Source organism: Euleptes europaea, chromosome 7 (genome assembly GCF_029931775.1).
Source record: "Euleptes europaea isolate rEulEur1 chromosome 7, rEulEur1.hap1, whole genome shotgun sequence".
In the NCBI taxonomy this organism is placed as follows: domain Eukaryota; kingdom Metazoa; phylum Chordata; class Lepidosauria; order Squamata; family Sphaerodactylidae; genus Euleptes; species Euleptes europaea.
The window spans coordinates 99381253-99405357 of record NC_079318.1 but is presented as its reverse complement, the minus strand read 5'-3'; the positions used below and the strand labels follow the sequence as shown (position 1 = coordinate 99405357).

Sequence of the window (24105 nt, the reverse complement as noted above, 5' to 3'; positions counted from 1 at the left end):
TTGTCATAGAAAATGAATTCTAGCTAGTACCTGGCAGTTAAGCAAAAGTCAAGCACAGATACCTTTAGACAAGCTGGGTAAAGATAATGGTATCAAGCTCAAAATAGTATGCAAAAGTGATGTATTATTTACAAGTGCCAGTACCTGGCAGTTGGCAACCCTAGGACATGGCCTTTCAGCCACGGCCCAGCAGCTTAAGGGCCACGCGAGGCTTTCCTGTACCAGCGTTTCCTGTAAAAACTGACGACCCCCCCCCTTCCCTGCCTCTCCTCTCCAGGGTCTCCAGGCAGAAGCATGATTCGTTCCTAGGATCTGGCTCGCTCGGTCCCGCTCTCCTCCCGGGAAGTTCCTGAGAATGCTCCATTCCTTCCTCCCTCCTGGCGTCCTCCTCCTCTTCCTCCTCGCGTCCGCAGCCTCCTTTCCAAAGGACCTCATTCCCGTAAGCACGGTCAGTTTGGCAGGTGAGTGTCAGGTGAAGCAGAATCGGGGCATCGTAAGACTGGTACAACACTCCTTATTTTAACGTCGGCTGTAATGCCGATCGCCACTTCGGGGTCAGGAAGCAATTTACCTTCAGGCCAGATGGGCCAGGGATCCTAGAGGGTTTTTGTTGCCATCTTCTGGCATGGAGTAGGGGTCACTGGGGGTGTGGGGGGAGGTAGTTGTGAAATCTCCAGGAATTTCCCATCCCAGAATAGACAATCCTACTCGAGAATCGCCCCCCAAGGCAACCTTTTCTCTTCAAATGGCTTCAGTGATGAGAAACACAGAATAAGTTGCCAGTAGGGGTGGGGCAAGAGCCGTGGCAAGAGTTTGTCTTCTTTTTTTCATGAGCTTCTGTTCAGAACCTTTCCTAATGCACCTTTCTTGCAGGCAAAGCCAGAAATATGTTACAAGTTTCATGATGCAAATGTTGTCTATTGCTTACATCAGTCGTTTATGCATGGGGAGTTTTACCGGAGGTTCGCTGCCCGCTGGACCCACACTTTCCTGTTGGAAGTCTCTGCACCACTGGTTCCCAACCAGGGGTCCATGGACCCCCAGGGGTCCGCGAGAACTAAATTAAGGTCCGCGAAACAAAGTTATAAACCCATAATAAATTAATATTTTCAATTAAAAGTTCTCTATTATAAAAATATATTCAAATATTATTCTAATGTTATGATTAAAGTTTATTTTCAAATTCTCAGAATTTTTATTTTGAACCTTGGGGTCCCTGCACCGAACAAAAAAGTCCTAGTGGTCCCTGGTCAAAAAAAGGTTGGGAACCACTGCTCTGCACCAGGAGTCTCCAGGCTCGAATCAAGACGCATTCGAGTCCCCGCCCCTTGAAATGCTGCTTTGTAATGGGCGTACTTTGTAGAGCTTACTGTGAGAGAAAATCCCCCTCCCAAAAAAACCAATTGCTGCATTAAAAAGCATTTTAAGAACATAAATAAAAAAACGGAGCAACCTGAAAAGAAGTGGGGGTAGAAATCCAAGCCTAGGTTTTAAAAAGCCTTTCTTCTGCTCAGAAGTAGCTCCAAGGAAGCAGGAAGCATTTGAATCGCCGCCTCTTTACACACTGCTTTGTACTTGGCTGTGAGAGAAACCAAGCTTCCATGTCCCACACTTTGCCTTATGCACGGGGATTTCACCCGGGCTGAGGTCAGGGGAGAGGGAAGAATCAGGTTAACAGAGGGACGGGAAGTCCCAGGACTTGCAAGGCTGGAAGCGAAGTCATCTCTAATGGAGGGGAAACTCATGCATAACTCCAAGGAACAACTGAGACGGACTGGGGGCGAACCTGAGTGAAAGTACCCATGCATAAACGACCATAGATAGGAATTGTTGGTATCAAAGAATGTAGTAGATCCCTTGGTTGGATATTTTTTTTAAAGTATCTGAGCCAGGTTTTTATTGGCAAACTAGAAATGGATTTGTCTTAATCCCTCAATAAAGGTGTTTTTTTTTTTTAAGACAGTTTGTAACAGAAGGTCTCTCTTCCCCCCACCAGGCGCGGCCCCGTGCCCGTATTTCCAAGGTCTTCCGGGGGATAATGACACCGCCCAGCTGGGCCTGGATTTCCAAAGCATGCTGCGACTCAACCAGACACTTTTCATCGCGGCCCGGTAAGTGGTGGGGTTGGCAGCCATTGGACTCCCTAGGCTAGCCGGCCCAGGTATCCCCCAGACATAGGGTTGCCAGGTCCCTCTTCGCCACTGACGGGAGGTTTTTGGGGTGGAGCCTGAGGAGGGCGGGGTTTGGGGAGGGGAGGGACTTCAATGCCATAGAGTCCAATTGCCAAAGCGGCCGTTTCCTCCAGGCGACCTGATCTCTATCGGCTGGAGATCAGTTGTAATAGCAGGAGATCTCCAGCTAGTACCTGGAGGCTGGCAACCCTACCCTGGCATGAGCTTGCCCCAAGCTGCCTGCCAGCCAGCCATCCTGAGCTAGGGTTGCTAACCTCCAGGTACTAGCTGGAGATCTCCTGCTATTACAACTGATCTCCAGCCGATAGGGATCAGTTCACCTGGAGGAAACGGCCGCTTTGGCAATTGGACTCTATGGCATTGAAGTCCCCTCCCCAAACCCCGCCCTCCTCAGGCTCCACCCCAAAAACCTCCTGCCGGTGGCAAAGGGGGACCTGGCAACCCTACTGTGAAGTCATCGCAGATCCAACCCTGCACACCTGAGATTGGCAAGCAGAGAATCGGAGCTGGAGGGGGGGCAAGCGACCCAAACGCTCGAGGCAAATCTGATTCCTTTTCCCCACCTTCAACACTTGCCTGACACTTGGATTCAACCGTTCGACTACCAACTACTTTCTTTTCTTTCCACCACCCTACTAACAGAGACCATGTCTATGCCTTTGATCTCCGAAGGACCAAGGATGACTTCTCTCCGGCCAGGGTGAGGACGCGAACAACGGATCTCTGTGATAAAACCATCTGGTTTCTCCTGTCAGCGCCAGAAGTTGACCTCTGATCTTGGGTGCCCAGAACTGAATGAGGACGGTGTGGTTGCTGGCTTGTGAACAGGGTTGCCAGCTTCAGCTTGGGAAATTCCTAGATCTTGGAGGGTGGAGGGAGATGAGCAGGGATGTAATTCCATAGACTCCGGGTCCAAAGATGCCATTTCCTCCAGGGGAAATAATCGCTGTAGTCTGGAGGTCAGTTGTAATTCAGGATGATCTCCAGGCCTCACCTGAAGGTTGGCGACGCTGCTTGTAAGCCACAGGCAATGCCTGGAGTGAGTATTCAGGCCCATTGGAATATCTCCTTCTCTTTGTGTTTATGAAGGGCCAATTACTTTCATAGGAACAGCTGTAGTTCAGGGGACAGGAAGGAAGTTGATTCCTTTGAAATGTGGTGTTGGAGGAGAGTGTTACGGACCGTGGACTGCCAAAAAAAATAATAAAAAAAATCAGTGGGTTATAGCTGATAGCAATCCTAGCTACTTAATCGTATCTGATCAGCTATAGCCCTGACCTAGATGGCACAGGCTAGCCCGATCTTGACAGATTTGGAAAGCTAAGCAGAGTCAGCCCTGGTTAGTACTTGGATAGGAGACTACCAAGGATGTCCAGGGTTATAGATCCAATCAAGCCTGAACTGACCCTAGAAGCTAAAGTGACTAAACTGAGGCTATTGTACTTTGGTCACATTGTGAGAAGAAAGGAGTCACTGGAAAAGACAGTCACGCTAGGAAAAGTTGAGGGCAGCAGGAAAAGAAGAAGGCCCAGCATGCGATGGATTGACTCTATAAAGGAAGCCCCAGCCCTCAGTTTGCAAGACCTGAGCAAGGCTGTCAAAGATAGGACATTTTGGAGGACTTTCATTCATAGGTAGGGATTCCAGGTCCCTCTTCGCCATTGGTAGGAGGTTTTGGGGGCAGAGCCTGAGGAAGGTGGGGTTTGGGGAGGGGAGGGACTTCAATGCCATAGAGTCCAATTGCCAAAGCGGCCATTTTCTCCAGGGGAACTGACCTCTATCAGCTGGAGATCAGTTGTAACAGCAGGAGATCTTCTGCTATTACCTGGAGGTTGGCAACCCTATTCATAGGGTCACCATGAGTCGGAAGCGACTTGATGGCACTTAACACACACCCAGGGATCTCTAGCATGGTGCCTGCTGAAAGCTTTTCTGGTGCCACCAAGTGTTTTTAAGAAGTGGGGGGGGGATGGTAGGGCGCAGCAAGGCTTCTCAGTGACTACTGGAGATTGGATTTTGGCAGCAGCTGCCACGATAGCACAAGGATCCACATTGTGTTGCTGAAGTTCAGCTGTGGCAGTAGGGTTGCCAGGTGCCCGGTGGTGGCGGGCAAACCCCCAGTAATTTGCCCCTCTGCCCGCCGACCACCTGAGGGCCAGTGGGCAAACATGCACACGCGCGCTTCGACGCACCCGTGCGGCACTGCCGGAATTGCCACGCAGGTGTGTCGATGCGAGCTCACGCACATGCTGCTCTCCTGCCCCAAAAGCTCCCACCAGAGGACAAGGGGGACCTGGCAGCCCTATGTGGCAGTCATTTTGTGGCTGGCTCCACCTCCTGCAGCAGCCATTTGGGGCCAGCCGTTTTGTTGCTGCGTCAGAATGCCAAATGTGCCCACAGACTCAAAAAGGTTAGAGACCCCTGGCATAGTTAAAGTGGGCCTATTATGTAGCTTTTCGGTGTATTATTGTAGTCGCTCATGTTTGGTTGTCTTCAGCCTGAGAATTAGATGGATCCATGTACTGCCCAAACTCTTCTCCTGTTAGACAGTTTTGAGGGCTACCTAGAACCCATTCCAGCACTATGATTCTATGATAGGCTGAGGCCATGTCATACCTAGAACACAGTTCTAGCGGACAACTCTGTGTTGGTCTCTGCCTTCACGGTTCTAGGCCGTGTTTGCTAAAATTTAACTGGAAGACCTTGTGTACTACCTAGAACCCAATTTGTCTTTCCATGGACAATTATGGTTTTCTGATTTCTCTGTTCTCCTCTCTAGGCAGCATGCTGTAGTGGTTAAGAGCGGTGGTTTGGAGCGGTGGAGTCTAATCTGGAGAACCGGGTTTGATTCCCCACTCATCCACATGAGTGGTGGATGCTAATCTGGTGAACCAGGTTGGTTTCCCCACTCCTCCACATGCAGCCAGCTGGGTGACCTTGGGCTAGTCACAGCTCTCTTAGAGCTCTCTCAGCCCCATCTACCTCACAGGGTGTCTGTTATGGGGAGGGGAAGGGAAGATAATCGTAAGCCGGTTTGATTCTGCCTTAAGTTTTAAGAGAAAGTCATCATATAAAAACCAACTCTTCTTCTTCTTCTACCCCCAGCATCTCACATGGAAGACCCAGGATATGGTCAACTGTGCCATGAGAGGAAAGCTTCGGGTAAGACCTCCGTCTCAAATCCTGAGCCTGGATTCAGATGTAGGGTTGCCAGCTCCGGGTTGGGAAATACCTGGAGATTTCGGGGGCGGTGCCTGAGGAGGTCAGAGTTTGGAGAGGGGAGAGACTTCAGTGCCATAGAGTCCAATTGCCAAAGCGACCATTTTCCCCAGGGGAACTGATTTATCTCGCCTGGAGATCAACTGTAATAGCGGGGGATCTCCAGCCACCACCAGGAGGTTAGCAACCCTATTCAGATGGGAACAGCGTGACGTGGGGTCATTACCCCTCCCCTCCCCAGTAAGCTGAGTTTTTACCCCTCTGCTTTCCTGCTCTGCAGAACGAATGCTACAACTACATTAAAGTCTTGGTTCCGAAGAATGACCAAACCCTCTTAGCTTGCGGGACAAATGCCTTCAACCCCATGTGTCGGACCTACAAGGTACGAAAAGACAGGGGCTCACCTGGAGACCGTTGCCTCCTTTCAAACTCCTGAGCTGGGTGTGGTGGGGCAGGATGTTGCAATGCAAGCTGGGTACTTTAGCCTCCTGAGGTTGCCTCGGTGGACGGGGACAGCCGTGCCGTAGAATCCAGGAGGTGGGGATCCTCCTTGGTTTTGGTGGGGGGGTTGTGGGATAGGCTCGACGTGCCCTCGACTGACGTCTCTTCCTTCCACGGCTCCTAGACGAGTAGTTTGGAGCAGGAGGGCGAGGAGCTGAACGGGCAGGCCAGGTGCCCCTTCGATGCAAAACAGACCAACGTCGCCCTCTTTGCAGGTAGGTCTACAAGAGGGGTGGGTTCACTTCCATCAGGTACAATCCACTTTGCTGGAACTGGGCAACAGACGAGGAAGAAGAGTTGGTTTTTATATGCCAACTTTCTCTACCTTTTCAGGAGTCTCAAAGCAGCTTACAATCTCCTTCCCTTCCTCTCCCCACAACAGACACCTTGTGAGGTAGGTGGGGCTGAGAGTGTTCAGCAAGAACTGTGACTATTCCAAGGTCACCCAGCAGGCTTCATGTGGAGGAGTGGGGAATCGAACCCAGTTCTCCAGTTTAGAGTCCGCCGCTCTTAACCACTACAATGGTAAACCGCCTATGTTCATCTCTTGCCTTGACCTGGATGGCCCAGGCTAATCTGATCTCATCTGATCTCAGAAGCTAAGCAGGGCTGGCCCTGGTTAGTACCTGAATGGGAGACAACTGAGGAAGTCAAGGCTTGCTATACAGAGGCAGGCAATGGCAAAACCACCTCGGTTCATCTCTTGCCTTGAAACCCCTATGGGTTCAGCATAAGTCATCTGCAACTTGACGGCACTTTCCACCACAAAGGTGACTTCCAAGACACAATTAAAACATTACAGTTTAAAGCCAATAGAATAAAACCCCACATACCCCCTCTCAAAAAAAACCAGTGTCCTATGATGCTCTGCTTTCATTGACAATCTGAACATTTCCTCCTTTAGACACTTACATACTTAAAATTCCAGGGAGCAGCTGAGCAAGCACAGAATTTCGGCAGATTTTATTAGCTGTTAGTGGCCATATGTGATTATATAGAAATAGCGCGTGCGAGATAACTCACAACATTATAGAGTGAACGTTCCACCCAGCGATGGCTTTTCTGGGCTCCTTTAAGAAACAGTGAATGCGCCACTAGAAACACATCTGCTAACAGCAGCTGGAACGCAGAGATGGGAAACCTGGCGGAGGGAGCCCTTGGAGAAATCACTCAAATGGTTATCGAATTTGGCTGGCGTGCAGGCAGTTTGGTGAGGAACTGGTGCTTTTCAATCCAAGTTGTCTATGTATGGGGTTGCCAGCATGCGGTTGACAACTGACAGGAGACTCGCCAATTGGGGGAGGCCTCTCGCCAGCATCGGGTCAAACCTCTATGGTTTAGTCTGAATGCTAGAGCGTCAGCAGCGATGTGATGACTTCACTTCTGGCTGCACAGTGGGGGATATATTAGAATAATAGAGTTGGAAGGGACTACCAGGGTCAACTAGTCCAACCCCCTGCACAATGTAGGAAGTTCACAACTACCTCCCCCCCACACACCCCCAGAGGATGGCCAAGGTGCCCTCCCTCTCATGATCTGCCTAAGTTCATAGAATCAGCATTGCTGACAGATGGCCATCTCACCTCTGCTTAAAAACCTCCATGGAAGGAGAGCCCACCACCTCCAGAGGAAGCCTGTTCCACTGAGGAACTGCTCTGTTAGAAAATTCTTCCTAATGTCTAGACAGAAACTCTTTTGATTTCATTCTAACCCATTGGTTCTGATCCGACCTTCTGGGGCAACAGAAAACAACTCGGCACCCTCCTCTCTATGACAGCCCTTCAAGTACTTGAAGATGGTTCTCATATCCCCTCTCAGTCTTCTCCTCTTCAGGCTAAACATACCCAGCTCCTTCAATCTTTCCTCATAGGACTTGGTCTCCAGACTCCTCACCATCTTTGTTGCCCTCCTCTGGACACGTTCCAGCTTGTCTACATCCTTCTTAAATTGCAGTGCCCAAAACTGAACATGGTACTATAGGTGAGGTCTAACCAGAGTAGCCATTTGGGTGGGATCCAGAAATATCATTGCTCCTTATTTTCAATATCTCGCAGAACCATCCTTAGCAGAGTTACTTCCGTCTATGCCCATTGAAGCCAATAGCCTTAGAAGGGTATAACTTTGCTTAGGATTATATGGTGGGTATCTCCCTTTTTTAAAAAAAAATGTGTTCATCCTCCACGGTGCTCAGAGCAGCTCACATATTTGGTCAAAGTTTAATTTTGTGATTTTATGTCTATTTGTGTTGTGGGTTTACATGAGCGTTTTGGTTTGGTAGGCTATTGCAGGGCTTTATATGTGTTATTGATTTTAGCCTGAAAATAAATAAATAAATAAATAAATAAATAAATAAATAAATATGTGTGTGTGTGTGTGTGTGTGTGTGTATATATATATATATATACACATATATATATATATATATATATATATATATATATATATATATACACACACACACATCTGTCTGTCTGTCTGTCTGTCTATCTATCTATCTATCTATCTATCTATCTATCTATCTATCGCATTGACATAATCTTTACATTGTATAACCTTTGGCCTGCGATGTTGATTTTTTCTTGACCTTTGGGTACATAATTCTGCTGTTTTTAGGGTTAAGTCTGTTTCCCCTTTGTTATTGATCTCCCATTTTTGTCGTCACGACAATTCTGTGAGGTAGGTTAGGCTGAGAAAGGTGACAGATCTGTAGGGTTGTCAGGTCTTACTTGTCATAAGAACATAAGAACACCAGAAAAGCCCTACTGGATCAGACCAAGACCCATCAAGTCCAGCAGTCGGCATTTCCAGGTTTACATAAGAAGTTCCGGCATCACGCAGGATGCTCTAGCAATTTTCTCCAAAAACTCTGGTTTCTGGGAGCGCTGGCATCGTTCTGCATGAACTGATTGCTCCCCCTCTTCCTGCTTCTGCCCGTCTACTAGCTGAGAGGCGGCAGGCAGCACAATGGATTGCCTGCCATCATCTGCAATTGTCCACCTTCACTGGGCATTTGGCAACCCTACCGATCTGAGGCAATACAGCGCGTTTTGGGGCTGGGAGTGATTCGAACCCAGGGCCAATCTCTCACTACCCCACTGTTTCCATGCAATGAGATGTCTTTAATTGGTTTTAATATGTCTATGAAAGAGCTTTCAAATTTCCTCAATCAGCAGCAGTATAAAATATACGAGGTTTTTAACTGTTCTAAATTGCTGTACCGAATGCCTGGTGGACTAATTAGATCTGCCTCCAAAAAGAGACAAGCGAAGAAAAGCAGCAGCTTCTCAGAGGAGCAATTTGGGGGTAGCTGCTATTTATTTAAAATATTTTCTATCCCTCCTCCCTCTCCCCCCCCCCCAAAGATCAAGGTGCCTTATACATGCGCCAAACTGGGAGGGTCTGTGGCTCAGTGGTAGAGCTCAGTGGTAGAATATCTGCTTGGCATGCAGAAGGTCCCAGGTTCAATCCTCAGCATCTCCAGTTAAAGGGATCAGGTTGTAGGCGAAGCAAAAGACCTCTGCCTGCGAACCCGGAGAGCTGCTGCCAGTCTGAGTAGATAGACTGATGGTCTGAATCAGAAGAAGACCGCTTCATGTATTGTCAGCAGGAGGCCAGCCCAAGACAGATAGCCTTTTGACTGCTCTGGTTTGCTTATTTAATGTTAACAATGTAATAACGGAGGTTTGGTTTTATACTCTGAGTTCGGCATTCCGACCTCTCCATTTTTTCTCTCTTCTCGCTCCCAGAAGGGAACCTCTACTCTGCTACGGTGGCCGACTTCCAAGCCAGCGATGCCGTGATTTACCGAAGTTTGGGGGAGCGCAGTCCCGTTCTCCGGACGGTCAAGTATGACTCCAAATGGCTGCGAGGTGAGGCTGGGGCACGGGGCAGAGCAGACCATAGAACCATAGAATCATAGAGTTGGAAGGAACCACTAGGGTCATCTAGTCCAACTCCCTGTACAATGCAGGAAATTAAAAACTACCTCCGCCCCACACCCCAGTGACCCCTACTCCATGCCTAGAAGATGGCCAAGATGCTCTCCCTTTCATCATCTGCCTAAGGTCATAGAATCAGCCTTGCTGACAGATGGCCATCTAGCCTCTGCTTAAAAACCTCCAGGGAAGGAGAGCTCACCACCTCCCAAGGAAGCCTGTTCCACTGAGGAACCACTCTAACTGTTAGAAAATTCTTCCTAATGTCTAGACAGAAACTCTTGATTTAATTTCAACCCCATTGGTTCTGGTCCGACCTTCTGGGGCAACAGAAAACAACTCGGCACCATCCTCTACATGGCAACCCTTCAAGTACTTGAAGATGGTTATCAAGTCTCCTCTCACCATCTTTGTAACCCATCTTTGTAACCCAACTTCCTTTGGAAGAAAGATGGATTGAAAGTGCCGTACATTTTGTTCTCTAGTCATGTTCAGAGAAGAGAGGGAAGGATAGGCTGGTGGTTACTTTAAATCATTATTATTTTTAAAGTCTCTAACCTTAGTGCAAGAGTATTAGAATCATAGAGTTGGAAGGGACCACCAGAGTCATCTAGTCCAAACCCCTGCACATTGCAGGAAATTCACAACTACCACCCTCCCCACACACCCAGTGACCCCTACTCCATGCCCAGAAGATGGCCCCAAAACACCTCCAGGATCCCTGGCCAATCTGGCCTGGAGGACAATTGCTTCCTGGTCCCAAAGTGGCGATTGGCATTATACTGTAAGAAAGGGCCAGTGCTATATGTTCCAGAATAGAACAGGGGCTTTGGGTTGCCAACCTCGGGGGGGGGGGGCTGGAGATCTTCTGGAATGACAATAGCTAGATTCAAGTCCAGTAGCCCTTAGAGACCAACCAGACTTTGGGGGTATAAGCCTTCTAGTGTGATTATCTCTGCATCATACAGGGTTGCAGAAGGCACCCTCCCCCGGCATTAATATTTGACTGAGCTTTTCCTCCCCTTCTTCTCAGAACCTCATTTTCTGCATGCCCTGGAATATAAGGATTATGTCTATTTCTTCTTCCGAGAAATCTCCATGGAGTACACCACGCTTGGTCGGGTGAGTGTTCGCTCGAACTGTGGGGTGGGGGGGTTGGAGCCAAGATCCTTCGATGCGGCAAACTTGAAACTCCTGGAAACCGATTTCAGGGCCGCAGCTTCTCCAAGGCTCCTTAGGAATCAGATCACTTGGCAAATACGTTGGGAATTTGCTCTTTAAGAGCCTTGGTCTTCCTCCGGGGAGGGGCTGTGACTCAGTGGTAGAACATCTGCTTCGCATGCAGAAGGTCCCAGGTTCAATCCCCGGCATCTCCAGTTAAAGGGACTAGGCAAGTAGCTGATGTGAAAGACCTCTGCCTGAGACCCTGGAGAGCTGCTGTCAGTCTGAGTAGACAATACTGACTTTGATGGACCGAGGGTCTGATTCAGTATAAAGCAGCTTCATGTGTTTGTGTGTACTTGGGGAAAAGTTCCTGTTGGGATGGAGAGGGACAGTCACAACAGGCCAGTTTGTAACACAGATGGGCTCTGACTTGGACGGCCCAGGCTAGCTCGATCTCATCAGATCTTGGAAGCTAAGCAGGGTCAGCCTTGGTTAGAACTTGGACGGGAAACCACCAAGGAAGTCCAGGGTTGCTAACACAGAGGCAGAAGAAGAGTTGGTTTTTTATATCCCGCTTTTTCTCTAGTATAAGGTGTCTCAAAGCAGCTTACAATCCCCTGCCATTCCCCTCCCCACAACAGGCACCTTGTGAGGTAGTTGGGGCTGAGAGAGTTCAGCGAGAATTGTGACTAGCCCAAGGTCACCCAGCAGGCTTCATGTGGAGGAGGGGGGGAATTGAACCCAGCTCTCCAGATTAGAGTCAGCCGCTCACATGGAGAAGAGGAGAATCAAACCCAGTTCTCCAGATTAGAGTCACTAACTTGGAAGGCTTTAAGAGGGGAGTGGACATGTTCGTGGAGGAGAGGGGTATCCATGGCTACTAGTAAAAATGGATTCTAGTCATGATGCACGCCTATTCTCTCCAGGATCAGAGGAGCAGGCCTATTATATCTTGGTGCTATGGAACGCAGGCAGGATAAATGCTGCTGCAGTCGTCTTGTTTGTGGGCTTCCTAGAGGTCCCTGTTTGGCCATTGCATGAACAGACTGCTGGACTTAATAGACCTTGTTCTGATCCAGCTCAGCCTTTCTTACGGTCTTATGTTTCTTAAGTGGTGGAGAAAGTCAGCATATAAAAACCAACTCTTCTTCCTCCTCCAAGCAAGGGTGAGAATAAAAAATGCGATAGAAAGATATTAAGGATAACATGCCTGCATTTAGGGTATATGAGGGGGATGCACTTTTCCAGTTCTGTTCTCTCTTCCCTGCTGCAGGTGATCTTTTCCCGTGTGGGACGGGTGTGCAAAAACGACATGGGCGGCTCCCCACGAGTGCTGGAGAAATACTGGACGTCCTTCGTCAAGGCCCGCCTCAACTGCTCAGTGCCTGGCGATTCCTTTTTCTACTTCGACGTCCTTCAAGCAGTGACGGACGTGATCCAGGTGAACGGTCGGCCCGCCATCTTCGGGGTCTTCACCACACAGTCCAACAGGTAAACCCCACCACAAGACCTTCGCCTCCCCATCCGTCACAGGATGGCTTCCTGCGAGGGCAGAGCAGAGGTAGCGGTTATCACAAGAGATAAAAGTTTGGATTGAACCTAAAAAAAAATAGAAACCCACCCACCGCTGAGTCAATCTGTAAGGATCAAAGAATCATAGAGTTGGAAGGGACCACCAGGATCATCTAGTCCAACCCCCTGCATAATGCAGGAAATTCACAACTACCTCCCCCCCTGCACCCAGTGACCCCCTACTCCATGCCCAGAAGATGGCAGGGGGAGCCCTCCAGGATCCCTGGCCAATCTGGCCTGGAAGAAATTGCTTCCTGGCCCCAAAGTGGTGATTGGCATTGCCCTAGGCATGTAAGAAAGGGACACGAGAGCCAAACACTGATGCAGCCCTGCCTGCCCTTCCTCTCATCATCTGCCTGAGGTCACAGAATCAGCATTACTGACAGATGGCCATCTAGCCTCTGCTTAAAAACCTCCAGGGAAGGAGAGCCCACCACCTCCCGAGGAAGCCTGTTTCACTGAGGAACTGCTCTAACTGTTAGAAAATTCTTCCTAATATCCTGATGGAAACTCTTTTGATTAGATTTCAACCCGTTGGTTCTGGTTCGACCTTCTGGGGCAACAGAAAACAACTCGGCACCATCCTCTATATGACAGCCCTTCACGGTACTTGAAGATGGTTCTCATATCCCCTGTCAGTCTTCTCCTCTCCAGGCTAAACATACCCAGCTCCTTCAACCTTTCCTCATAGGACTTGGTCTCGACCCCTCACCATCTTGGTTGCCCTCTGGACACGTCCCAGCTTGTCTGCATCCTTCTTAAATTGTGGAGCCCAAAAGAATTAAGATTCGCTATTCTGAACAGTCTCTTGATGCCTTAGTCCACGGGTCCCCAACCCTTTTGAGCCTGCGGGCACCTGTGGATTTCTGGCACGGGGCACAATCACAACATGACTTCCACAGGAGATGGACCCAACCACAAAATATCAGGGAGGGATTTTATGTATAACCGTAATAGTATCTCTTCAACGTTTCAGGCAGAAGCTCTGTTTAACAGGATGTCTTTTGATCTGCACAGCCAGAATGGTGTAGTAGTTTAGAGAGGCGGACTCCAATCTGGAGAACCGGGTTCGACCCCCCACTCCTCCACATTGGGGAGGGGCTGTGGCTCAGTGGTACAGCATCTTCTTGGCATGCAGAAGGTCCCAGGTTGAATCCCTGGCATCTCCAGTTAAAGGGACTAGGCAAGTAGGTGATGGGAAAGACTTCAGCCTGAGACCCTGGAGAGCTGCTGCCAGTCTGAGTAGACAATACTGACTTTGATGGACCAAGGGTCCGATTCAGTATAAAGCAGCTTCTTGTGTTATGTGTTGAAGCCTGCTGGGCCAGTCACAGCTCTCTCCGAACTCCCTCAGCCCCACCTGACTCCTTAAAAGTAGAGAAAACCGAGTATAAAAACCAACTCTTCTTCTTCACAGTCAATGAGAAGCCCTGCTGGGCAAAAGCCCCTCTTAGCCCTGCCCATTTTCTAAAAAGCACTTGGCGGGTGTCAGGAGAGGTGTTAGCAGGTGCCATGTTGGGGTCCCCAGGCCTTGTTTGTTTCTAAGTCTCCATCGCTCAGCGGGTATTCAATGAAACTGACGGGCTGGCCGCTGAATCCGTCACGTGCCGTCTCCAGAGAAGGAGGAAACATTGACTTTGTCCAATACAGTCGATCGGCGTCGTGTTGTTAAAACGGCCAACATCGAACGTTAGTAAAAACACTGAACATTTTCGACCAAAGGCCATCCTTGGCGGCCGTTAAAAAAAACACCAGTTTGTTTATTGGAAGCAATATGTCTTGACCCAGCCGTGGGCTTTCAATATGACCTCAAAGCCATAAATATATTGTTTCCTGACAATAATTGCAAGAAAAAGACCTTCGGCCTCTGCCGGCAGGCCTTCTCAAGTAGGATTGCAACGTGTGTCATTCGCAGCCATCTGCAGTATAAAAAAATCTCCCGTAACTACCGAGAAGGAGAGTTACCAAAGAGCTTTTCCGAGCGGCTTGTTTTTCCTCCTCGAGCCGTCTATGGCGTTTGTGATCGATAATGGCAGACGTAGCCTGTCAATTTCCTTGAACGCATTTTGTGAGTGATGTACGACAATCGATCGTCTGGACCGGTGATGGGGCATTTAAGATAGTTGCTATAGATCAGCTTGGTGGGTTTTTTCTTTTCTTTAGTAGATTCTGAGCATAGATAGGCTCTCCGCTATACTGGGTCTTTAAGAGAATGAGCGGGGAAGGACCCTCAGAATTGGCAGGGTCGAATCTCGCCTCGGCCACAAATTCACTTGTTGGCAGTCTCTGCCACCGTATTCCAGTCTGCCTTATGGTCTTTTCTCCCTCTCTCATAATACCAGAATGAGGGCTCATCTGCTGAAGCTGGAGGATGAGGGATTCAAAACGGATAAAAGGACGTATTTCTTCACACAATGCATGGTTCAATTGTGGAACTCCCTGCCCCAGGGTGTGTTGATGGCTGCCAACTTGGAAGGCTTTAAGAGGGGAGGGTACATGTTCATGGAGGAGAGGGCTATCCATGGCTACTAGTCAAAATGGATACTAGTCATGATGCATGCCTCTTCTCTCCAGGATCAGAAAAGTATGCCTATTATAGTAGGTGCTGCAAAACACAGGCAGGATAAATGCTGCTGCAGTCGTCTTGCTTGTGGGCTTCCTTGAGGCACCTGGTTGGCCGCTGTGTGAACAGACTGCTGGACTTGATGGGCCTGGGTCTGATCCAGCAGGGCTTTTCTTATGTTCTTATGTCTACCTTGTAGGGTTGTAAGGACTGCAACAAGATAATATAGGTGAAGTTCTTGTGTGTAAGAATATTGTTTCAGGCAGGCGCCGTTTGGATCTCCTGTCTCCAGGCTCCACCATACAATTGTGGTGTAGCATTATTTGTCCCATCTGTCTCTTGTCCTTCATCCAGGGTGGCATACATGGGGGGTTACAGCACTTTAGCCTTCACAACAACCCAGTGAGGTAGGCATAGGTTAGGCTGAGAAAGAAAGTGTAGTCCAAAACTGCCCAGGGAGTTAAACAGCGGCTGCCCATTTTAAGGAGCACTGCGAAGGAGGAAATATGGAGGCGGGGGTGAGCCCGATGTTGCCAAATTCATTGTGGGGGAAGCTTTTCTGAAACCCCACCACTACCACTACTATAGAGACCTCTGACTTCTTCTTACCATTCCCTGGTCTCCTGCCTCTCTGGGAGTGCCAGTGTGGTGTAGTGGTTAAGAGCGGTGGTTTGGAGCGGTGATCTCTAATCTGGAGAACCGGGTTTGATTCCCCACTCCTCCACATGAGCGGCAGAGGTTAATCTGGTGAACCCGGCTTAGAATCATAGAATCACAGAATTGGGATCACCAGGGTCATCTAGTCCAACCTCCTGCACAATGCAGGAAATTAACAACTACCTCCCCCCTCCACACCCCCAGGGATCCATACTCCATGCCCAGAAGACCCTCCCTCTCATGGCCAGAAGATGGCCAAGGTGTTCCCCACTCCTCCACATGAGCAGTGGACTCTAATCTGGAGAACCGGGTTTGATTCCCCTCTCCTCCACATGAGTGAAAGACTCTAATCTGGAGAACTGCATTGGTTTCTCCACTGCCCCACATCAGGCCAGCTGGGTGACCTTGGGCTAGTCACAGCTCTCTTACAGCTCTCTCAGCCCCACCTGCCTCACAGGGTGTCTGTTGTTGTGGGGAGGGGAAGGGAAGGTGATTGTAAGATGGTTTGAGTCTCCCTTAAGTGGTAGAGAAAGTTGGCATATAAAAACCAACTCTTCTTCTTCTCCCCAGCATCACAGGCTCTGCCGTCTGTGCTTTCTACATGGATGAGGTGGAGAGAGTCTTTGGTGGGAAATTCAAGGAGCAGAAGAATGCGGATTCAGCCTGGACCCCCATCCCTGAGGAGAAAGTGCCAAAGCCCAGGTATTGTGACTTCTCCAAGGGTCTTTGGAAAGAGGAGTCCATGAGGAGTCACAGGCCGGTGCCGACAATTTCGCCAGAGGGAAAAGCGGCACAGTGGAAATAAAAATGGACTCCTGGGAAACCGGGGCTGACATTTTTCAAAATACAAGCAAGTTTCTAGGCCTCATGATTGCAACAAGACGCTTGAAGATCGGGGCGTAGGGCTGCCAGGTTCCCCCCTGGCCACTGGCAGGGCATTGGGGGTAGGGTTGCCAGATCTAGGTTGGGAAACTCCTAGAAGCTGGGGGACTCCTGGACATTTGGGGATGGAGCCCGGGGAGGACAGGAACCTCAGTGGGGTAAAGTGCCATAGATTCCACCCTCCAAAGCGGCCATTTTCTCCGGGGGAACTGATCTCAAGCAGCCTTGAGCCCAGCTTCGGCTGGTAGATTGAGGGTGGGGTATAAGTCAAAATATAAATGAATCAATAAATTAAATCTCTGTAGTCATAGAATCATAGAGTTGGAAGGGACCCCCAGGGTCATCCAGTCCAACCCCCTGCACAATGCAGGAAATTCACAACTACCTCCCCCCCCACACCCCCAGTGACCCCTACTCCATGCCCAGAAGATGGCCAAGATGCCCTCCTTCTCATGATCTGCCTAAGGTAATAGAATCAGCCTTGCTGACGGATGGCCATCTAGCCTCTTCTTAAAAACCTCCAGGGAAGGAGCGCTTACCACCTCCCAAGGAAGCCTGTTCCACTGAGGAACCGCTCTGTTGGAAAATGCTTCCTGATGTCTAGACGGAAACTCTTTGGATTTAATTTCAACCCGTGAGCTATAATTCCTGGGGATCCCCAGGTCCCACCTGGAGGCTGGCATCCTTATATGTGGACAATGCCTACTGAGGTTGCCAAAGCCAGAGAGGTGACTGAATGGTGCTTCCAGCAGCTGGAAGGGGAGCAGAAGAACGTCAGTGCCTGATATCTAGACATGCCAACCTCCAGGTGGTGGATGGAGATCTCCCAGAATTAAAACTGATCTCCAGGCAACAGAGATCAGTTCTCCTGAAGAAAATGGCTGCTTTGGAGGGTGGACTCTATTGTACCCTACTGAGGTCCCTCCCATCCACAAGTCTCTCCCTACCCAGGCTCCACCCCCCAAATCTCCTGATATTCCCCAACCCAGAGTTGGCAACTTTACCTATACAGCTTCTCACCTTCTGCCACAACTTGGGGGGGGGGAATTATTCCAGCAAACTCATTTTTTAACATATTTTATTAATATTTTTTTTGCAATGACAAACATACACATTCACCCAGTCTTTTTTTCACCCTTCTAAGGGTTTCGGTAGATAAGTGCCTTTACAAAAGCTCGCATTTTAAATATTAAAAAGACGTTGACGCCAACTCATTTTTTAAAATACAGAATAATGTGCACCAAATCAAGGACCCCGTGTGAATTTGTCCAACTGGAACAATAAGTGTGGGTTACGGGTATTGTATTGTAGAATTTGGGTTGCCTTGGTTATGATTTAGAATCATAGAACCATAGAGTTGGAAGGGACCTCGAGGGTCATTGAGTCCAACCCCCTGCACTATGCAGGAAATTCCATACTACTCCCCCCCCCACCTCCAGTGACCCCTACTCCATGCCCAGAAGATGGCGAAAAAACCCTCCAGGATCCCTGGCCAATCTGGACTGGAGGAAAATTGTTTCCTGACCCCAAAGTGACAATCGGCATTACCCTGGGCATGTAAGAAAGGGCACTGAGAGCCAAACAGGCAGAGATTCCCGCACAGCCATGGAGAATGGGGGGCTTGTGATCTCAACCTGGGACGGCAGAATCTCACGGTTCCAGCCGCCTCCTTCTCCCACACTTGTCTGCAGCTCTCTTGAAAAGGTGACCGGCTGCTCTCCAATGATCCGTGGCCTCTTTTTTCATTTTTTTTTCAGGCCGGGCAGCTGTGCCGGCGTCGGCCAAGCCTCAAGCTACAAAACCTCCAATGACTTCCCCGATGAGATGCTCAGTTTCATCAAGTCTTTCCCGCTGCTGGACGAGGCCGTCCCCTCCGTCACGGAGCGACCGTGGTTCTCCAAGACGTCCAGCAGGTAAAGGGCTGCCAGGCAAGGGCGGGATCCTGTAATGCAGCCCTACCCGATCTCTTGCCCAGATCTGAAGAAGAAGAAGAGTTGGTTTTTATATACCGACTTACTCTACCACTTAAGGGAGACTCAAACCGGCTTACAATCCCCTTCCCTTCCCCTCAACAGACACCCTGTGGGGTAGGTGGGGCAGAGAGAGATGTGACTAGCTAGCCCAAGGTCACCCAGCTGGCTTCGTGTGTAGGAGTGGGGAAACAAATCCAGTTCACCAGATTAGCCTCCGCCGCTCATGTGGAGGGGTGGGGAATCAAACCCCCACTCCTGTCTGTTGTGGGGAAGGGAAGGTGATTGTAAGCCGGTTTGATTCTCCCTTAAGTGGTAGAGAAAGTCAGTTTATAAAAACCAACTCTTCTTCTTCTTCTGCCCCTCAAAATGCTATTGGCCAGACTGAACCCAGGACCCTCTGTGCACGAAGCGTTTGCCCAGCCACCGGGCTTAGCTAACAACCCTTTCCGCACTGCTCTGCAGGTACAAGCTGACCCGGCTAGCTGTGGACACGGCGGCAGGCCCTTTCCAGAACTACACCGTTCTTTTCCTGGGCTCGGAAGACGGGACGGTGTTGAAGGTCGTCGCTGGAACCCACGAGAACTCAACAGTGGAGACCCGGCTGCTGGAAGAGATCTCTGTCTATAATCCAGGCCGGTGAGTTGTGGGGGCAGAGTGAGAGTTAGGGGGTGGGGGTGCAAATGGAGATTGAAAAACCTACTAGGGCAGGGGTCCCCAATGTGGTACCCCTGGTGCCATGGAGCAGGGTGACACCTTTCCTGGCGCTAGGGTTGCCAACCTCCAGGTATTAGTAAGCTAAATAAAACAAACAACCTGTGCCATAATAGGATACCTTAGGAAATAAGCAGCACGGAGGCTCTAGTATTAGTCACGGTGCAAAAACTGACATACACCGTGTAGTCATAGAACATTCAAAAATATTTAATAGGCATTAACGTCATGCCCTAGAATAAACCAAATGCAAAGTCAAAGAAATATATACATACAATATAATAACCAAAAGGATATACAGAATTGCAATTCAATAGCAACGCAACAATAGTTCATGGGCACAAAGCCTCAAAATAAGTTGTGATCCCTTTTCGGTCCCTTTTCAGGTGCTATTGCAACTTATTTTGAGGCTTTGTGCCCATGAACTATTGTTGTGTTGCTATTGAATTGCAATTCTGTATATCCTTCTGGTTGTTATATTGTATGTATATATTTCTTTGACTTTGCATTTGGTTTATTCTAGGGCATGACGTTAATGCCTAGTAAATATTTTTGAATGTTCTATGACTACACGGTGTATGTCAGTTTTTGCACCGTGACTAATACTAGAGCCTCCGTGCTGCTTATTTCCTAAGAAAACCGCCAGGTATTAGCTGGAGATCTCCCGCTATTACAACTGATCTCCAGCCTATAGAGATCAGTTCACCTGGAGAAAATGGCCCCTTTGGCAACTGGACTCTATGGCATTGAAGTCCCTCCCCTCCCCGAACCCCGCCCTCTTTAGGCTCTGCCCCCAAAACCTCTGGCCGGTGGCGAAGAGGGACCTGGCAACCCTACCTGGTGCCTACCAAATTATTCTCAAAGTGGGCAGGGCCAGGTGAGGCTTTTGCCCAGCAAGGATTCTGATTGGCCATTGGAGAGTTGATGGGCTGTGGGTTTTTAAAAATGTTGATTTGGCAGTAGCTGCCACCTCAGCACAAGGATCTTCACTGTGTGACTGAAGGTGGGCTGCGGCCGCCATTTTGTAGTTGGCTCCACCTCCTTCGGCAGCCATTTTGGTGGCATCTGCTTTGTGGCTGCGCACATCTTTTCAGAACTCCAAAGGTGCCCGCTGGCTCAAAAAGGTTGGGGATCCCTGCTCTAGGGGGATGAGACGGTGCAGAATTTGGACCGCATCAAAGACATATGAAACTGTCTTATATGGAGTGAGGCCACCGACCTGGCATTTGCCAACCCCCAGATGGGGCCTGGAGATCTCCTGGCATTACGCCTGATCTCCAGATGACAGAGATCAGTTCCCTTGGAGAAAACGGCTGCTTTGGAAGGCTGACTCTATGGCATCATACCCCATGGAGGTTTTTCCACTCTTCAAACCCTGCCCTCCCTACAAGTTCTATCTAAGAATGATATGTAGTGACTCAGAGTGCTAAGTAAGCTGCTTCTGCGGAAAGACTGATGAATTCATGGGCAGGCTGAAGAAAAACTGAAACGTGAAAGTGCATCGACCTCACGTCCTTGCCATCTCCAGACCGGGAGGCTGAGCTATACTAACAAACTGATTTATTGCTGTTGAGCAAAAAGACCTTATTGACTCCATCTATCTCGGGCAACAGTGCACCATCTGCGCTGAGTTCTTTACATTGTTTTGTTATTCGTTATGCTGGGTTGAGCCTTATCAACCTAGGGTTGCCAACCTCCAGGTAATAGATTAAACAAATAAGAGCATCACTATGCCTGTACCTAGTAGGTTTGGAAATCAGCACAGTCAAAGTACAAAATTACGGTACAAAATTATTATTAGTGATTAGGACAAATTACAACAAGTGTTATACAACAGCCACAAATGCTAGCCTACTATGACACATATATACAAAATTCTCTCAATGTCAACCACACAGGTGTACACATATTCTCGATGCTATAGATGCAAATATGCAATTTTTCTTTATGGTGAGGTTGAAAAGTCCAATTCAAGTAGGATATCCAATGAATGGTATAATCCAAAAAGAATGAGCTGGGGGATGGCCGTTTCAAGATGTTTTCTTCAGCCCCATGTTCAGTTCATTGCAAAGTCCAAGGTTTGGTAATTTGTCATTAGTCTTCAATCCAATACTACTTCAAGTTAAATTCATGGTTCCTCGAGGGATACAATTCAGTGTGTACACCTGTGTGGTTGACATTGAGAGAATTTTGTATATATGTATCATAGTAGGATAGCATTTGTGGTTGTTGTATAACACTTGTTGTAATTTGTCCTAATCACTAATAATAATTTTGTAATTTTGTACTTTGTGCTGATTTCCAAACCTCCAGGTAATAGCTGGAGATCTCCTGCTATTTCAGCTGATCTCCAGCCAATAGAGATCAGTTCACCTGGAGAAAATGGCCGCTTGGGCAATTGGACTCTATGGCACTGAAGCCCCTCCCCTCTCCAAACCCCGCCCTTCTTAGGCTCCGCCCCAAAAACCTCCCGCCGGTATCAAAGAGGGACCTGGCAACCCTATATCAACCTGTACAAGCATAATTAATTGTTTTGTTTTGTGTAGTAGTGTTACCAATGGTTAGTAATGGTAGGTAGAGCATAGATTAGTTAGTAGGTTCAGTCTACTAGGTTAAGTTCCTGCAATAAATTTATTGAAAAAATATTTGAGTAGTACACTTTATTGATAAGTGAACTTATAAGTTTTATATTTATTTGGGCCCTTGCGCTGTTTCTCCTTTTAGTCTTCACTGCAGCGCAGGTTATTGTTTTGTATAGTATCTGGAGGTTGGCAACCCTCTCTCCCCAGGGTCTTAAGATCTTTCCAGAGACCAGCAAACCTAGATCCTTTTAAAGCGTCTAATTTGAGAATGCAAGCTGGGGGTCTTCTGCCTGCCAAGCTGTGGCAGCCCCTTCCAGAATCTGGACAAGTTTGCCATTGGCGGGTGGTTCTTTTCCTTCTTTTTGCATGAGTGGCATAGGCTTCGTGCCCACTCGAACCCTTCAGGTAAAGAGATTGGCTGCCACGTCAAGAGGGTTTGGCCACTCGAAGCAGCGCACAAAATATTGCCATCTCGTCTGCTCCCCCCTCCGCCCCAAGATCCAGGTGTCCCCTGCCAAAGCAGCGAATCCTCCCCACCGTCTCCCCACCCCTCCCAGTAGAAAAGAGCAAGAGGTCCAGGAGCACCTTAGAGACTAACAAAATTTCTGGCAGGGGATGAGCTTTTGTGAGCCACAGCTCCCTTCTTCAGATCTGAAGAAGTGATCTGTGGCTCACGAAAGCTCCTCCCCTGCCAGAAATTTTGTTAGTCTTTAAGGTGCTCCTGGACCTCTTGCTCTTTTCTACTGCTTCAGACAGACGTGATCTTTAGAAACCGTATCACGAGCCGCTCATGCCCTTTAGGGCTTCCCCAAACTCTTGCAAGGTTTCCATCTCTTGTGCGACTTCGGTCCTTCGTGCTGGTTGCCCTGGCAACCCCGCCTCTTCTCAGGCTCACTTAGGCAACCAAAATGCGAAAGGGAGACACCTCGCATAAAGTCCCAAAGCTCTATAAAAGTGTGCGTGGCTGTTTTATTGAAGGGGAGAGGGGCAAAGGGTCTGTTCTGCTCCGGGCTCGAGCATGGGGGCGGAAGGGGATGTTGTGTCCCCGGGCCCTGAGATCCAGGGCGGGCGGGCGGGCTGCAAACCTGCTACCATGAGACCCTGGAGAGCCGCTGCCGGTCTGAGTGGACAGTGCCAACTCTGAACAAGGGTTTGGTTCAGTATAAGGCAGCTTCATGTGTTCAGGGGACAGGCTGTGGCTCAGTGGTAGAGCATCTGCCTAGCATGCAAAAGGTCCCAGGTTCAATCCCCGGCATCTCCAGTTAAAGGGACCAGGCAAGTAGGTGATGGGAAAGACCTCCGCCTGAGACCCTGGAGAGCCGCTGCCGGTCTGAGTTAGGGTTGCCAGCTGCCAGGTAGTAGCAGGAGATTGCCTGCTAGTTCAACTGATCTCCAGCCGATAGAGATCAGATCACCTGGAGAAAAATGGCCGCTTTGGCAATTGGACTCTATGGCATTGAAGTCCGTCCCCTGGCATTGAAGTCCGTCCCCTGGCATTGAAGTCCGTCCCCTGGCAACCCTAGTCTGAGTAGACAATACTGACTTTGATGGACCGAGGGTCTGATTCAGTAGAAGGCAGCTTCATGTGGTCATGTGTTCGTGAGGGTATGGTTGCCAACCTCCAGGTGAGGCCTGGGGTTCTCCCAAAATTACAGTTGATCTCCAGACCACAGGGATCAGTTCCCCTGGAGAAAATGGCCGCTTTGAAGGGTAAAATCTATGACATTGTACCCCATTGATCACTAGGGTTGACAACCTCCAGGTACTAGCTGGAGATCTCCCGCTATTACAGCTGATCTCCAGCTGATAGAGATCAGTTCCCCTGGAGAAAATGGCCGCTTTGGCAATTGGACTCTATGGCATTGAAGTCCGTCCCCTCCCTAAACCCTGCCCTCCTCAGGCCCTGCCCCTAAAACTCCCCCCCCCCATGGCAAAGAGGGACCTGGCAACACATGAACAGATGAAGCTGCCTTCTACTGAATCAGACCCTTGGTCCATCAAAGTCAGTATCGTCTACTCAGACCGGCAGCAGCGCTCCAGGGTCTCAGGCAGGCGTCTTTCACATCACCTACTTGCCTAGTCCCTTTAACTGGAGATGCCAGGGATTGAACTTGGGACTTTCTGCAGGCCAAGCAGAGGCTCTAACCCTGAGCC

The 24105-nt window shown here is 49.1% G+C and overlaps 1 protein-coding gene across 1 annotated transcript in view; it reads left to right on the top strand.

Annotated features, from left to right (window-relative positions):
• The first annotated feature begins 323 nt into the window (after positions 1–323).
• SEMA6C (semaphorin 6C) overlaps positions 324–24105 on the top strand; it is a 54131-nt gene continuing 30349 nt past the window's right edge. The window contains exons 1-12 of the mRNA XM_056852473.1: positions 324–461; positions 1997–2111; positions 2835–2892; positions 5298–5354; positions 5692–5793; positions 6037–6127; positions 9659–9781; positions 10881–10969; positions 12285–12502; positions 16374–16505; positions 18443–18598; positions 19121–19294. Of these exons, the coding sequence (XP_056708451.1) occupies positions 356–461; positions 1997–2111; positions 2835–2892; positions 5298–5354; positions 5692–5793; positions 6037–6127; positions 9659–9781; positions 10881–10969; positions 12285–12502; positions 16374–16505; positions 18443–18598; positions 19121–19294 (1421 nt within the window). The 5' untranslated portion in view covers positions 324–355. The remainder of the gene's footprint in view (positions 462–1996; positions 2112–2834; positions 2893–5297; positions 5355–5691; positions 5794–6036; positions 6128–9658; positions 9782–10880; positions 10970–12284; positions 12503–16373; positions 16506–18442; positions 18599–19120; positions 19295–24105) is intronic.